Below are 12,897 nucleotides of genomic sequence, written 5' to 3'. Positions count from 1 at the left end.
ATTTTTACGTTGAAGTTCTGACATGTCTCATAGCTCTTGTGGCCCAAGTTCGACCAGAGTTGGCAAAAGGGGGCAGGTGGATCCTTCATCACGACAATGCACCCGCTCACACGTCACTCATTGTGCGCGAGTTTTTGGCCCGAAGCTCAATCACCGTGACAGACTACCCGCCTTATTCACCCGATTTAGCCCCATGTGACTTCTTCCTGTTCCTGAAATGCAAAATGATGCTTCTGGGGCGGCACTTGGGAGATGTGGAAGCCATCAAGGCGGAATCCTGAAATTGCTTCACCTATGTCATTGCAGACATCATAAATTATATGATATATAGCAGCTTTTAAAATGTGAAGCAGTCACTAATGTACATGTCTCAAGTTGCTAATAATCAAGAGTGTAAATACTATGCTTTCTTCAGGTTATGTTGTTCATCAGTAATTAGTGTTGTGTTTTTAAGTTTCCTCCTAAATGTAATTTGAAGCCAACGAATAGTGTTAACTGACATATGTGGGAAATTCTGGACTTCTGCCATGCAAAGTACATAGCGACTGAATTCTGAAATGACTGAGAATGACTCAACAACCAGCAGTAACTAGCCAACCGGACAAGGATGTCAACAGCAAGTCATCTGAAAGGAAACAGGTGGACAACAAGAGGGGGACAGAATTGAGATGACACAGCAGGATAACACATCCAACGGGTATGCCAAAACTGAAAACCTGAAGATGTAGCGAATCTAGAACCAAAGCAATGGTATTTAGCGTGTTCCATACCAGAGTGCAGGGAAAGCATAACTGACTGACTGACTGAGTCACTGTGCTTCTGGCTTTTAAAGGGCAGCCAAGAGTGCTGGTAGGCCAGCAGGACACGGATGGGCGATGATGGCCAAGGCAGTGGGGGCTGCAGTGACACCTCCACTTCCTTACCCGTATCCACAGTAACTGCCTCAGGTGCCCTAGAGTATAAGCTCCTGTGTGGGTGTAGTATTGACAAAGACAGCCTTTCAAGATCCAAGTGAACTGCTGTCAGCAGCAGTCAGAAGGCACGAACAGAGTTGGTTGGTATTCTGTTGTTCCAAATCCCCTCACAGATTAATCACCACAAGGCACTGCCCGTGAGTGACATCCACTATCGCCAGCATCCATAAGGGTTTTGCCCCATATGAATATACCCACACAGCTCAGCAGGCCAATAGCACCCAACGTTTTGGGTCCATGGTTCCTTAGGCTGTTAGGCCTGGAGATGGAAGAGAGTACGCAGCTGCTGCTCATGGAGTAGCTCTGCCAGGCTACAATTGCAGACAGGAGTGGTGCCGTATGCTAAGAAACATCAAGAATGCAGCTGTGGTGGTTCAATCACCCCAACTTTGTGGAGGCGATCGGAGGTTCAACCACACCAACTTCATAAAGGCGATCGACCTCCTGCTTAATGGCTGTCTGTAGGGAGACAGGAATGTGCTGTACCTGACAGAAACAGTGCATTGTGTGTAGAAGCAGGGATACAAGAGACTAGAAATTAGTTGCACACTCCAGGCCAGGTTTGAACGCAGGCACGAAGGCAGTGCAGAGATTATCAAGTTCCTGGAAGGAAACTCTGAGAGATGGCCTGAACCTCATCGGTGATGGAGAATCCAAACAGAGAGAAGGCATCCAGACTGAAAAGGATGCCAGCAGAGTGACTGTAAACAACAGACAGTGTGATCAGGTGTGTGACATTTTTTCTAGGCACCAGTGATTGTGAATTGACTATGAAGGATTCAAACTGTCATCATAAGCAACCAATGTACAGGAGGACAGGGTCAAGTCAGGAGAACCCTGATGAGTTTATGGTTGAAAGTCGATCAAGGAAACAGTAGCTCTTTTGTCCAAGAGGAAACGGACATCCTTGTTCGCAGCTCTAAGGTTGAAAAACAACTTAGTAACAGAAGGATCGCCCTGGCAAACAACTACCTGGAGCTTATGCACCATCCCTTGGCATATGTGGTGAGCCGAACCCGACTGTACCAATGCTTTACGACACACAGTTTGGAAATGCCCATCTTTTCCACAATGGGTGCAGTGCAGCCAACAAACAGGACAGTCCATACATGTGTTTGCTGCGAAGCAATCAGGGTAAGTTGGAAGACCCACATACTTACCCTGATGGGGTGTGACTGGCTGTTCAGAAGTCATTGACATATCAGAAAGCAACGAATCACAATGACGTCAACAGGGAGAAGGCTTACGAGAATTCTGCCCGAGGCAGGAACTGGATCGCTGCTACTTGTGGCCAAGCAATTGGGGATTCATTTGCTACTTGTGTAATCTCAAAATAGAGTGAAATTTTCAAAATGTCATCCAAGGAAGAGCAGTCCAGTGTGAGGGTCACAGCATGCACTTCCATACCAGAAGCCAACTAGATCACTACATATCAAGTCAAAGAATCTGCGTATGTGGTCTTTCAAACCAGTTTGCACATGTGAAATCACAACAGAAACTTAACCCTTGCAGATCTGTTACCAATGAGTGATGTGACTCATCGGGTTGCTTGAGGTATTGGTGCAACTCAAGGTGCATAGTTACCATATGGACTTCAAAAACGATGAACAGATCATCTCGATCATAAGTGCAACAGGATTCTAGAGTGGTTCCAACATCTTTAATAAGAAAAATGGTTCTGGGGAAGTCCAAGAAAGGGAAAGCGGCCATTGTAGAGCATCAACAGAAACCCAAAAGTACTGGTTCTGCAACTGAAAGTATGCATCCCAATCTTCTTTGGCATTGTTAAACAGTGGAAACATGGGTAGCTCTCTGCCCAGGTATTGACCACAAACTGGATGGGTTGGTTACCCTGAACCTGTAGCTGACCCTTCAAAAGCTGAATTTCCTAATGGGGTGAATCAGTTTGCTGCTGATGATGCTGTCGTCGTTGTCATCATTGAAACTGCTGCTGGAGCTGCTGCCGCAAGTGCAACTGTTGCTGTTGCACCAGTTGCATGAGCTTGGCATCTGTGGGATGCTGCTAACCTTTTACTTCATTGACAATTACAGCGACTGAAGAATCAGCCGAAGATGGACGACTGACCAAGGTCATCAACAGCAAGTCACCTGAGTGTGCACAGATGGATAGAAACAATAGAGATGGCACAGCAGAGTAACAAGTGCAGCAAGTAAACGAAGATCGAAAGCCTAAGACACAGCAAATCTAGAATGAAAAAGAACGTTGTGTAGCGAGACCAATACTAGAGTGCTGTAAAATCATTACTAACTGACAGAGTTGCGCTGCTAGCCCCAAAGGGTAGCCACAAGCAATGGTAGGCCAGTAGGATGGGTGTGGCTCCATAGCCAAGGATGCAGTTGTGGCATCAGCGCTCACATATTATAGTAGCGCCTCCTAGCAGCTGTCGTCAAGGTCCATGCCTTCTGACAGGCTTTTGATATCACTGGGCTGTGATAGCAGAAAATAATTCTCTATAAATATGAAAGTTTTGCATTGTGCACCAAAGTGCCAAAGAAACTGGTATAGTCATGTGTATTCATATGCAGAGATATGTAAAGAGGGAGAATACAGTGCTGCAATTGGCAACCCTATAGACAACAAGTGTCTGGCGCAGTTGTTAGATTGGTTACTGCTGCTACAATGGCAGGTTATCAAGATTTAAGTGAATTTGAATGTGGTGTTATAGTCAGCACACAAGTGAGGGACACAGCATCTCTGAGGTAGCGATGAAGTGTGGATCTTCCCATAGATCTTTTCATGAGTGTACTGTGAATATCAGTAATCTTGTAAAACATCAAATCTCCTACATTGCTGCGGCCAGATAAAGATCCTGCAGAAACAGGACCAACGATGACTGAAGAGAATTGTTCAGTGTGATAGAAGTGCAACCCTTCTGCAAATTGCTGCAGATTTCAACGCTGGGCCATCAACAAATGTCAGCGAGAGAACCATTCAACAAAACGTCATCGATATGGGCCTTCAGAGCCGAACACCCACTCATGTACCCTTGCTGACTGCATGACATAAAGCTTTATGCCTTGCCTGGACCAGTAAATACTGACAATGGACTGTTAATGACTGGAAACATGTTGCCTGGTTGGACGAGTCTCGTTTCAAATTGTATCTAGCGGATGGACGTGTATGGGTATGGAGACAACCCCATGAATCCAAGGACCCTGCATGTCAGCAAGGGACTGTTCAAGCTGATGGAGGCTTTTTAATGGTGTGGGGCATGTGGAGTTGGAGTGATATGGGACCCATGATACGTCTAGATATGACTCTTGACAGGTGACACATACGTAAGCATCCTGTCTGATCACCTGCATCAATGCATGTCCATTGCAAATTCTGACAGACTGGGGCAATTCCAGCAGGACAATGTGACATCCTGCATGTCCAGAATTGGTAAAGAGTAGCTCCAGGAACTCTCCTCTGAATTTAAACTCTTCCACTGGCAACCGAACTCCCCAGACATGAACATTATTGAGCATGTCGGGGATGCCTTGTAACGTGCTGTTCAGAACACACCTCCACCCCCTCATACTCTTACGGATTTATGGCCAGCCCTGCAGGATTCACGGTGTCAATTCCCTCCAGCACTACTTCAGACATTAGTCAAGTTCATGCCACATCATGTTGCGGCACTTCTGCATGCTTGCAGTGGCTCTACAAGATATTAGGCAGGTGTATCAGTTTCTTTGTTGTTCAGTGTATATGGTGGTGTATCCCATGTGCCAATTATTAGTGCCAAAGAATAACATTGCTACTTTCATAGACTATGTTCATTATCTTGTGTTCTCTTCAGTTCTCTCTAGTGTGAATGCTTGTTCACAGATACAACTGAATGGTAGTGAACACTAGCAAATTGTCTGCAAATATCTACTCATTTGCGTTCATTTCCAGTTGTTCCAGTTGTAGGGAAGCAGCCTACTCACGCCGTATAAAATTCTCATCAGTCTTTCCATTGTGTGCCAGCCTAGTCCGCTGTAACTAGCTCTGACGTCACAAATGTTGCGCAATACTTTAAAAATCAAGTAAATTACCTGAAACGTTTCTAGCATGTCAGGAGTAATACTAAATCAATATGTGTTGAATATCAGTTCAATAACTTTAACCAGTTTCGAAATTTGGACGTTTTTCTGTAAAAATCATTGGCGCAACAGAAAAGAGCTAGAGACTTAAAAATTTACATTTATTAGAGTCCTTTTTCATAATAATTTAATAGAAACAGTACTTTGGATCTCACAAATTAAGATTTTAGTTGAAATTCATGATTTTATGGTTTTTGTCTTAAAAATTAAGGAAGCAAGATAGATTAAGTAGACTAATAAATAAGGCTAGGGTGTTTAAATTTAAGTAGAAGGGAGATCCGCTATAATCAGAAAGATGTGAGAAGTTTCATTTGAATAACTATAAAACTATAGCGATAGCGTATCTCCAAAGGGCAAGTTCAGAGCTCGTCTACTGCGTGTAGTGTAATTAAATTAATTCTCTCGCCCAAAATAATTGACTTAGCAACGTCAGACTTTTATTATGATTACTTAGCTGTGTGCTGAATGCACATTTAAATTGAGAGCTTCATCGGCCATCAGAAAAGGAAGCGATGATTTATTCAATAACTTAAAGTGGTGCATTACTAACCCAGCGGCTAGTCGGGAGAGCCGATTTGATCAGGCGTTCCCTTAGCCGTCCGCACCGCGGCTTTATATATAAGAACGTTGCGCGACGAAGGAAGGCCCCAGTTCTCTCCAGATGCTGAATAGCATGCCATCTGTGTCGGGAGTCGCATCGCGTCGGTATCATTGCTATAAACAGCCTTGGATGCCTTATTAAGTTACTCGGGTTACGTGTAACCATGAAATCATTTTCAAGTGAAGTGTTAATTCTGGGATGACTTTAATGATCTATCTTCAGTTTGCGTATGTCGTATTTTCACGTGCCGTCGCGGGACAAACATTCTACCATTATTTAGCGTGGCGTTTGATGAACATTATCATCAAATTATGGTGAGCATTCACTTAAACATTTAATTTGGACAGTTATAGTTGCATCAGCGCATTAGACTCTGAACTGCTCTGGTAGTTGGATTGTGTGGATTCTTTTTTTTCATCTGTGACTTTCAGAATATAGCGAATGTTTTTTCATGATCGTTTTTGATTATGAATCCCAGACAATCTCCTAATTCCTCAGAGCTATAAGCTGTAGCTATAAGTGTATTCCTCAGATGAAGTGGGCACTAGGAATTCTAATTACAGGCTTCACGTTTTGCTAATCACTTTCTGGTTGCCAATATTGTAGTTAGAGAGCCAGTGTTGAGAACGGCAAAAGACAGCATAATTAATAGGAACATTTATATAACAATTAATTCCACCAGTCGCCCCACATATGGTTAAACGGCAGGGAAATGCATTCTTTTCTACATTACATTACAAACCAAACATTAAATAACAGCAACCTAAAATTTCCACCAGCCGCCCCACACAGTGTAAAGGGAACTCAAGATGAAGGGCACTGAATATCTGGAATACTGCCACTATACTGGAGCAACAGTCAGAAGGCATAAAATGCAACATTTTAGAGATAATTCATCATTACATTAAAAAAAAATCCTCAACCCTCTGGCAAAATGTGAAAATAAGTGATTGCAAACTCTTTTACTTTACAACACAAACCCTCATGCAGTTGATCCAAAGCATGAAATATGAAGTACCTGCAATAAGTGCTTTATCCTACAACTGCAAGGGAGTATGTATGGAATCAGCAATTAATCAGCAATGATGTGCTGTTGTTATAAACATGTTTTATGTACAAAAAACCGAATTTAGATCATATCAATTTAGGTTAGAGTCAGGCAATCTGTTGCCACTTGTCACAATCGATGTTGCTTTAATTATCAATAGTTGACAATTAAATTACCTCATGGGTGCATGTCAAAAATTGTATGAGGTATGAGTTTAATGTGAAAGAGTCACAATTACACTGCAAAATTATATCAGAAATGGCAAAAAAAGGAAATCACACAAGAACTTGTTCATAAACACATTCTTAAAATTCCATTTGTATCAAGTCTACATCCATTGGCCAGGAGAGTACTGGGTGAATACTTTTCTACACACAAGTGCATATGTGACAAAGCAGTTGGTTTACATCCACCTGTTATGTTTTTCCCCTCCCCCAAATAATTATAATTATTATTCTACTGCTACTTTTTTGTGGTATCTTTAACATTGTCATCTGTATGTCATGTGCACAACACATTAAAATTTCGAACATTGACTCAGGGTTAATTCAACTTAACTTTATTATTATCATTATCTTACTTTGGTTTTTCTCAGTCAATGTGATTACTTTGGCTGAAAACAGTACTAAATACAACGTATCAATAGTTTCAGATTTTGTTATCATTGCTCACACGTAAAAATATACCCAATTGCTGACTTCCTGAAAAAATAGATTAAAAAAAAAGTTATAGAAATAAGTAACGTATTCACATAATCAGCAACAAAAATATGCACTGAATTAATTTGGAAGTAATTAATATCTTAAGATAAAACAGTGTTACTGAAATAGAATCCGCCCCCGGTGGCTGAGTGGTCAGCACAACAGAATGTCAATCCTAAGGGTCCGGGTTCGATTCCTGGCTGGGTTGGAGATTTTCCCTGCTCAGTGACTGGGTGTTGTGTTGTCTTAATCATCATCATCATCATCATCATCATCATCACAATCACCATCACCATCACCATCACATCCCCATTGATGTGCAAGTCGCCGAAGTGGCGTCAAATCTAAAGACTTGCACCCTGCGAATGGTCAACCCAACGGGAGGCCCTAGTCACATGACATTTATTTTACTGAAATAGAATCACATTATTTGCACAATTTAGCTATAATTCAAAATAAATTATTACAGTATCTGAAAGTTCATGTACAAACAAATCTCCATGCACTATTCAGTTACACAGAAATGTAAAACTTTAATTATAATTAGTGAAAATCTGATGAACACCAATAGGCAAATTAGGTTGTAAACTTACATAAGGAGCATGTTAAAATCCATTTTCGTTCAGTTCTTGCTCAGTCTACAGTGAGCTTGAATGGAGCAACATCATTGTTCGCCAATACGGCGAAATATACCACAGTTGATTGAGACGAAGTATTAGTTGGAAAAGCTTCATATTTCACCTAAATTTCATGTCCAGGAATTTTTTTAATCAATAGCTTAACTATTTTTATTGACAGTGTTAAAATTCAACGATTACTTGTGCAACCTATGACACTAAGGTCAGACTATGAACTGTGTTGCTTCCAAATGATAATTACTGTGCAAATAATGTTTTTATTGGTAAGACTGTTGGATCTGAAGGACAATGTCTGAAATTTATTCAGTGACTGTATTAAGTATATGTCTGCCACATGTGGACTTTGGTGAGTAATTATATCAGTTTGTTGGTTGACTGGGGAAGGGAACCAAACAGCAGTGTCATCAGTTCTATAAAGTGGCAGAAGCCAACGGAGGAGCTACACAAACAGCACAGTCCAGTCAAGGTGAAGGGAAAATGGGCAAACAAAGAGGTGAAAGAAACACTGGGGCAGCAGCAAAAGTAAAGAACAGAAAAGAGGCAGGGGAACAGGGTCACCCCAGAGATGCTATACACATATTGGGGCACCAGCACCACTGCCACCCTTCCTGATCTCCACATGGTACCATGATCACAACACAATTGGGACAACACCAAGAGAAGAAGATACACAAAAAGGGGAAGCAAACGGCACGAAAGACCAGACAAAACATAGGGAAAAGGGGAGGAGGTGGGGGGAGGGGGGGGGGGTGGAGAACCTGCCTGGTGCGGAGTCAAGGCTGAGGTCTCCATAACCAAAACCAACATTAACCAGCAGATTCTAATTACAGAGAGAAATTCAGGTACTTAAACCTGGGAAGAGAAACCACTTTTACAAAGAAAACCAAGGACAGAGACAACCATGCAAGAGTTGTCCGCTAACACCCAGGACAAGAAAGCTGGGAGGGCACTAGTAATGTGAAGGGCCAAAGGACAGTCCATTGAAATATGGATCACCACGAGCAGGGCCCTGAAACTGCAAATGGGGAACAGCTCACAGCGAAGTAAAAATGCCTCGGTCAATCTAGTATAACCAATACAAAGACAGCAGAGGATGATAGATTCACACTGGGAGAGGCTGAGGAAAGAACACTACGTGATTGGAGTCTCCTTGATTGCATGAAGTTAGCCTCCCAAGAGTCGACCCACACCTGAACAAAAAGGATTTGATGTAAAGCTGCTGATCCACCCCCAGAGATGTCATGGAGACATAGTTGGCCGATCAGCATTTCAATATCGGGATGCCACATCTCCAGGAACCCAAGGGAAATCAATTGAACAAGCAGGAGTCCCAAGATTGGTGAGAAGGTCATGGATGGCAGAGAGAAAGGGTTGGAGGGAAAAACCCCTGAGTGATTATCTGAAGGCCACTCACTGAGTCCATACATAATGAAACTTGGGTGACAGAGTACAATTTCATGTAATAGAGGGCCTGATAATAGCCATCAGTTCTGTGGTAAAGACCTTATACATAGACATCAAAAGATGGTGTTCCATGCCAACAGAAGATGTGACAGCGTACCCCATATGACTGACAGATTTAGAGTCATCAGTGTAAAAAAAACTGCAGCTGAGGAACTAACCAAGAAGAAGTGGCCAGGAGAGAACACAACAAAGAGGACGAGGTGGGAAGATGGAAATTGTGCCAGAGAGATGTGAGAGGGAGCTCAACCAGTAAACCTAGTTGAGGGCGGGCAGCAGGAGGGCAACGTCCAGAATCCGCAAAAAGAATAGAGTAAGATGGGTGAGCAGGAGAAGAGCAGATAATAGTGGTGGTACAGGAGAAGAGCAGATAGTAGTGATGGCATAGAAAACTAGGAGCTGGGACTCCCAAACCAAAAGGGGAGGGATCCCAGTGGCAATCACAAGACTATCGACAGGACTAATGCTAAAGGCACTGGTGGCTAAATGGATACCACAATGAGGAACCAGGTCCACGAGGAGTACTATGCAAGGAACAGCTGATCCATGAACTTGACAACCATAGTCCTGCCAAGACAGAACTAATGCCTGATAAACGTGGAGAAGAATGTAGTGATCTGTGCCTCAAGAGGAGTGTGCTTGAAAGCGAAGGACATTGAGTTTTCAGAAGGCACTCTGAGACAACCAAGTAAGCTTGTTGTCAAAAAGAAGACCCAAGAAACTGAACAGGGGGGGCCATAGTCAGGTTTTGCGTGTCAAGATAGAGCTCTAGATTAGGATGGACCGTAGTATGGTTAACAGAAATGCTCCACCTTTGATTTAAGGGGGGAGAACTGAAAATGGTGCAAGAGTGTCCATGTAGAAGCACACTGAATGGCACCCTGGAGCTACTGGTTACAAAATAAGAGGCAGCTGCATTGTTTAAAATGAATTAGACAAATACACTGTGTTAACCAAAATATCAATGTATTACATGAACTGAAAATGGGTGAATGCCTCGGACACATTTTGGCATAAACAAAACCATACAACACGTAGTATTTCTTCAATAAATTTGTTTTCAATTATTGTACTGAATACTGACTAACATCAGGGCTGCATTTTTTCTTTGTTTGAATCTGAATTTTGTAGAACTACTCAGATAATTATTGTTTCAACTAGAAGACTAACACTGGAACCTAGAAACAATTCATTAACAGAGTACATAACCTAAGTAATATTTTGTAACAGGGTGCTCACCATTTTGAAAACCAGGAACTGGTGGTTTCTTTTTATTACTTCCAAACAGATGCATACGAAGGTCTTCGTTTCTGCTGTCTCCTCGCTTCAGGCGCCCCACAACACACTTTTTGAGAATAGAATCATAATTCACCCAAGCATGTACCTGCATAATAAAAAGCGTTAATGAACAAGACTCTCAATATATTAATCACAAAAGTGCTTCACACTACTGCATGTGAAGATCAGGCAGAGAGAATGTCACCATCATGAAGTTCTCTTCCTCCTTTCTTTATCTTTTTTCTTCAAATAATATGGTCAGCTTCTAAAAGTATCTCCATTTTCCATGCATGCAGAGTAAATTATAGTCTCATTAAATTGCAAACATTCCCTTCTCATTACCTGAGTAAGACATTCATCCAGACTGGGAGGAGGAAGGCTGTAGGAGCAAAGTGAAGGATGAATGTCTCATTTAGGTAATGAGGAGGGAACTTTTGTGATTTAATGAGACAATGATTTACTCTGCAGGCATGGAAACTGGGGGTAGTTTGAGACAGCTTCCAGAAAAATGGCTCAGTAGCAAACATACATGTGGTCCAGTGAATTACTGATCAAAAAATCTATATTATCACCCAAGGCAGTCTGTGTCTTATTGGAATGAATTTTGAACCACTTAATTTGTGATCATCTGAGTCAGAATTGTGAGACTGAATGAAGTGCATAAAATCGTAGCTATCTGTCTTACAAGTAGGAAATGTTACTGAAGAACTGATGAGAATAAAACAAAGACCATAACTAGATTTCATGACCATAATGACTGGTTTGCTAAACTGATCACTCTACAGGATACATTGAGGATTATGCCAGGCAGAGAAGTATGTGTATGAGATGAGTATGAGGTATATAATAATTATGGTGCTGATGAGTTAAGGTCTTATCTAAACTCAAAGAAACATCACTGTTCAGGGTCAGGTCACAACAGTATCCAGTATAGTGTACTAGACATTCCGTGATGATCATCATCAAAATTCTCCTGCAGCTTTTAACTAACTTTAATAGGCCTTGTGTCTCCTCTGTGAAAGTGAAAATTCATGTAATCTTTTCAATAGCTGTGTGTTTGTTTTTGAAAACTTTGCTCTAAATAATGAGTAGCCAACAAAACATACCACTGTTTTATATATCCTTAATCTATATATGAAGCAAATCAACTAATAAAGTTACCTGATTAAATAAATCTGTTGCATCTTTACCTACACCCCTCATCAGCTGTTCAGAGCCACCAGGGTGGAAATCCATGTAACGTGTCACATTGTAAACTATTCCTGTAACATAGAAAACACATTGAGTAAGTTTTAAGCAAAAAGAAAAAGTTTGCGTTAGTAAGCAACAAAGAATTTTTTTTCAGAAAGACACTGCACTTACATCTAACATTACACTCACAAATTCATCAACACATAATATCAGGCCCAACTATATCCCTAATAAGAAAGTTCATTCATAAATACTATGTTGGCATTCAGTTTTCGCAAAAATCAAACTTGATGCAATGTTAAATGCAGTGGTGGAGAATATTACAATTGAAACAAGTCAACTGAACAGACACTCACGTTGTGATTATTGGCAGTGGCAACGACGTATACAACAGCCCTGCGATGTTTCCGTAACATATTATCAAAACTATTTCAAACAAACATTGTCATCACAAACGTGTCAGTGCGACATGATTTACCACTGTGGTAGTGTGTAAACAAAGAGATTCGACACTACAATTCCAAACTAAAGAAACTGTGTGATAAATTTAGTCATGTACATTTGACAGACTTAAGTAAGATGAGTCGTGATGAACACACTAAACACGGATTCCACTTAAACAGGAAAGGGAAGGTCAAGCTAGTTTCCCACATAAGCAAACTGTGCAAGAAGGACAGTGTGGAGAAAGCTCCAATTGCTCTGGGCTACAACCACAAGACTTTTTTAGAATAAAGGACCATAATAATAGTTTTCAGGGATGTATTTCAGATATGACTGAGTCCTGTTCACGCAAAGAAAAGCCGGGCTGTGAAATAAGTGATCAGTCATTGCAGGACAGTTCTAGAAAACCAGAGTATGCAAAATGTCATAAAAAGTGTAACTCAAACAATTTTGATTTGTGCAAGATGGTAAA

General features: G+C 41.3%; 1 protein-coding gene across 1 annotated transcript in view; it reads right to left on the bottom strand.

The window, feature by feature from the left end:
• Window positions 1-12,897, bottom strand: part of LOC124777755 (cytochrome b5 reductase 4) — a 335,055-nt gene that overhangs the window by 84,084 nt on the left and 238,074 nt on the right. The window contains exons 4-5 of the mRNA XM_047253257.1: window positions 11,955-12,055; window positions 10,755-10,899 (exon numbers count right to left, since the gene is read on the bottom strand). Of these exons, the coding sequence (XP_047109213.1) occupies window positions 10,755-10,899; window positions 11,955-12,055 (246 nt within the window). The remainder of the gene's footprint in view (window positions 1-10,754; window positions 10,900-11,954; window positions 12,056-12,897) is intronic.

The sequence above is a fragment of the Schistocerca piceifrons genome, chromosome 2 (assembly GCF_021461385.2).
Source record: "Schistocerca piceifrons isolate TAMUIC-IGC-003096 chromosome 2, iqSchPice1.1, whole genome shotgun sequence".
Taxonomy (NCBI): Eukaryota; Metazoa; Arthropoda; class Insecta; order Orthoptera; family Acrididae; genus Schistocerca; species Schistocerca piceifrons.
The sequence above is the reverse complement of the archived record's forward strand: the minus strand, read 5'-3'. Positions and strand labels throughout refer to the sequence as shown.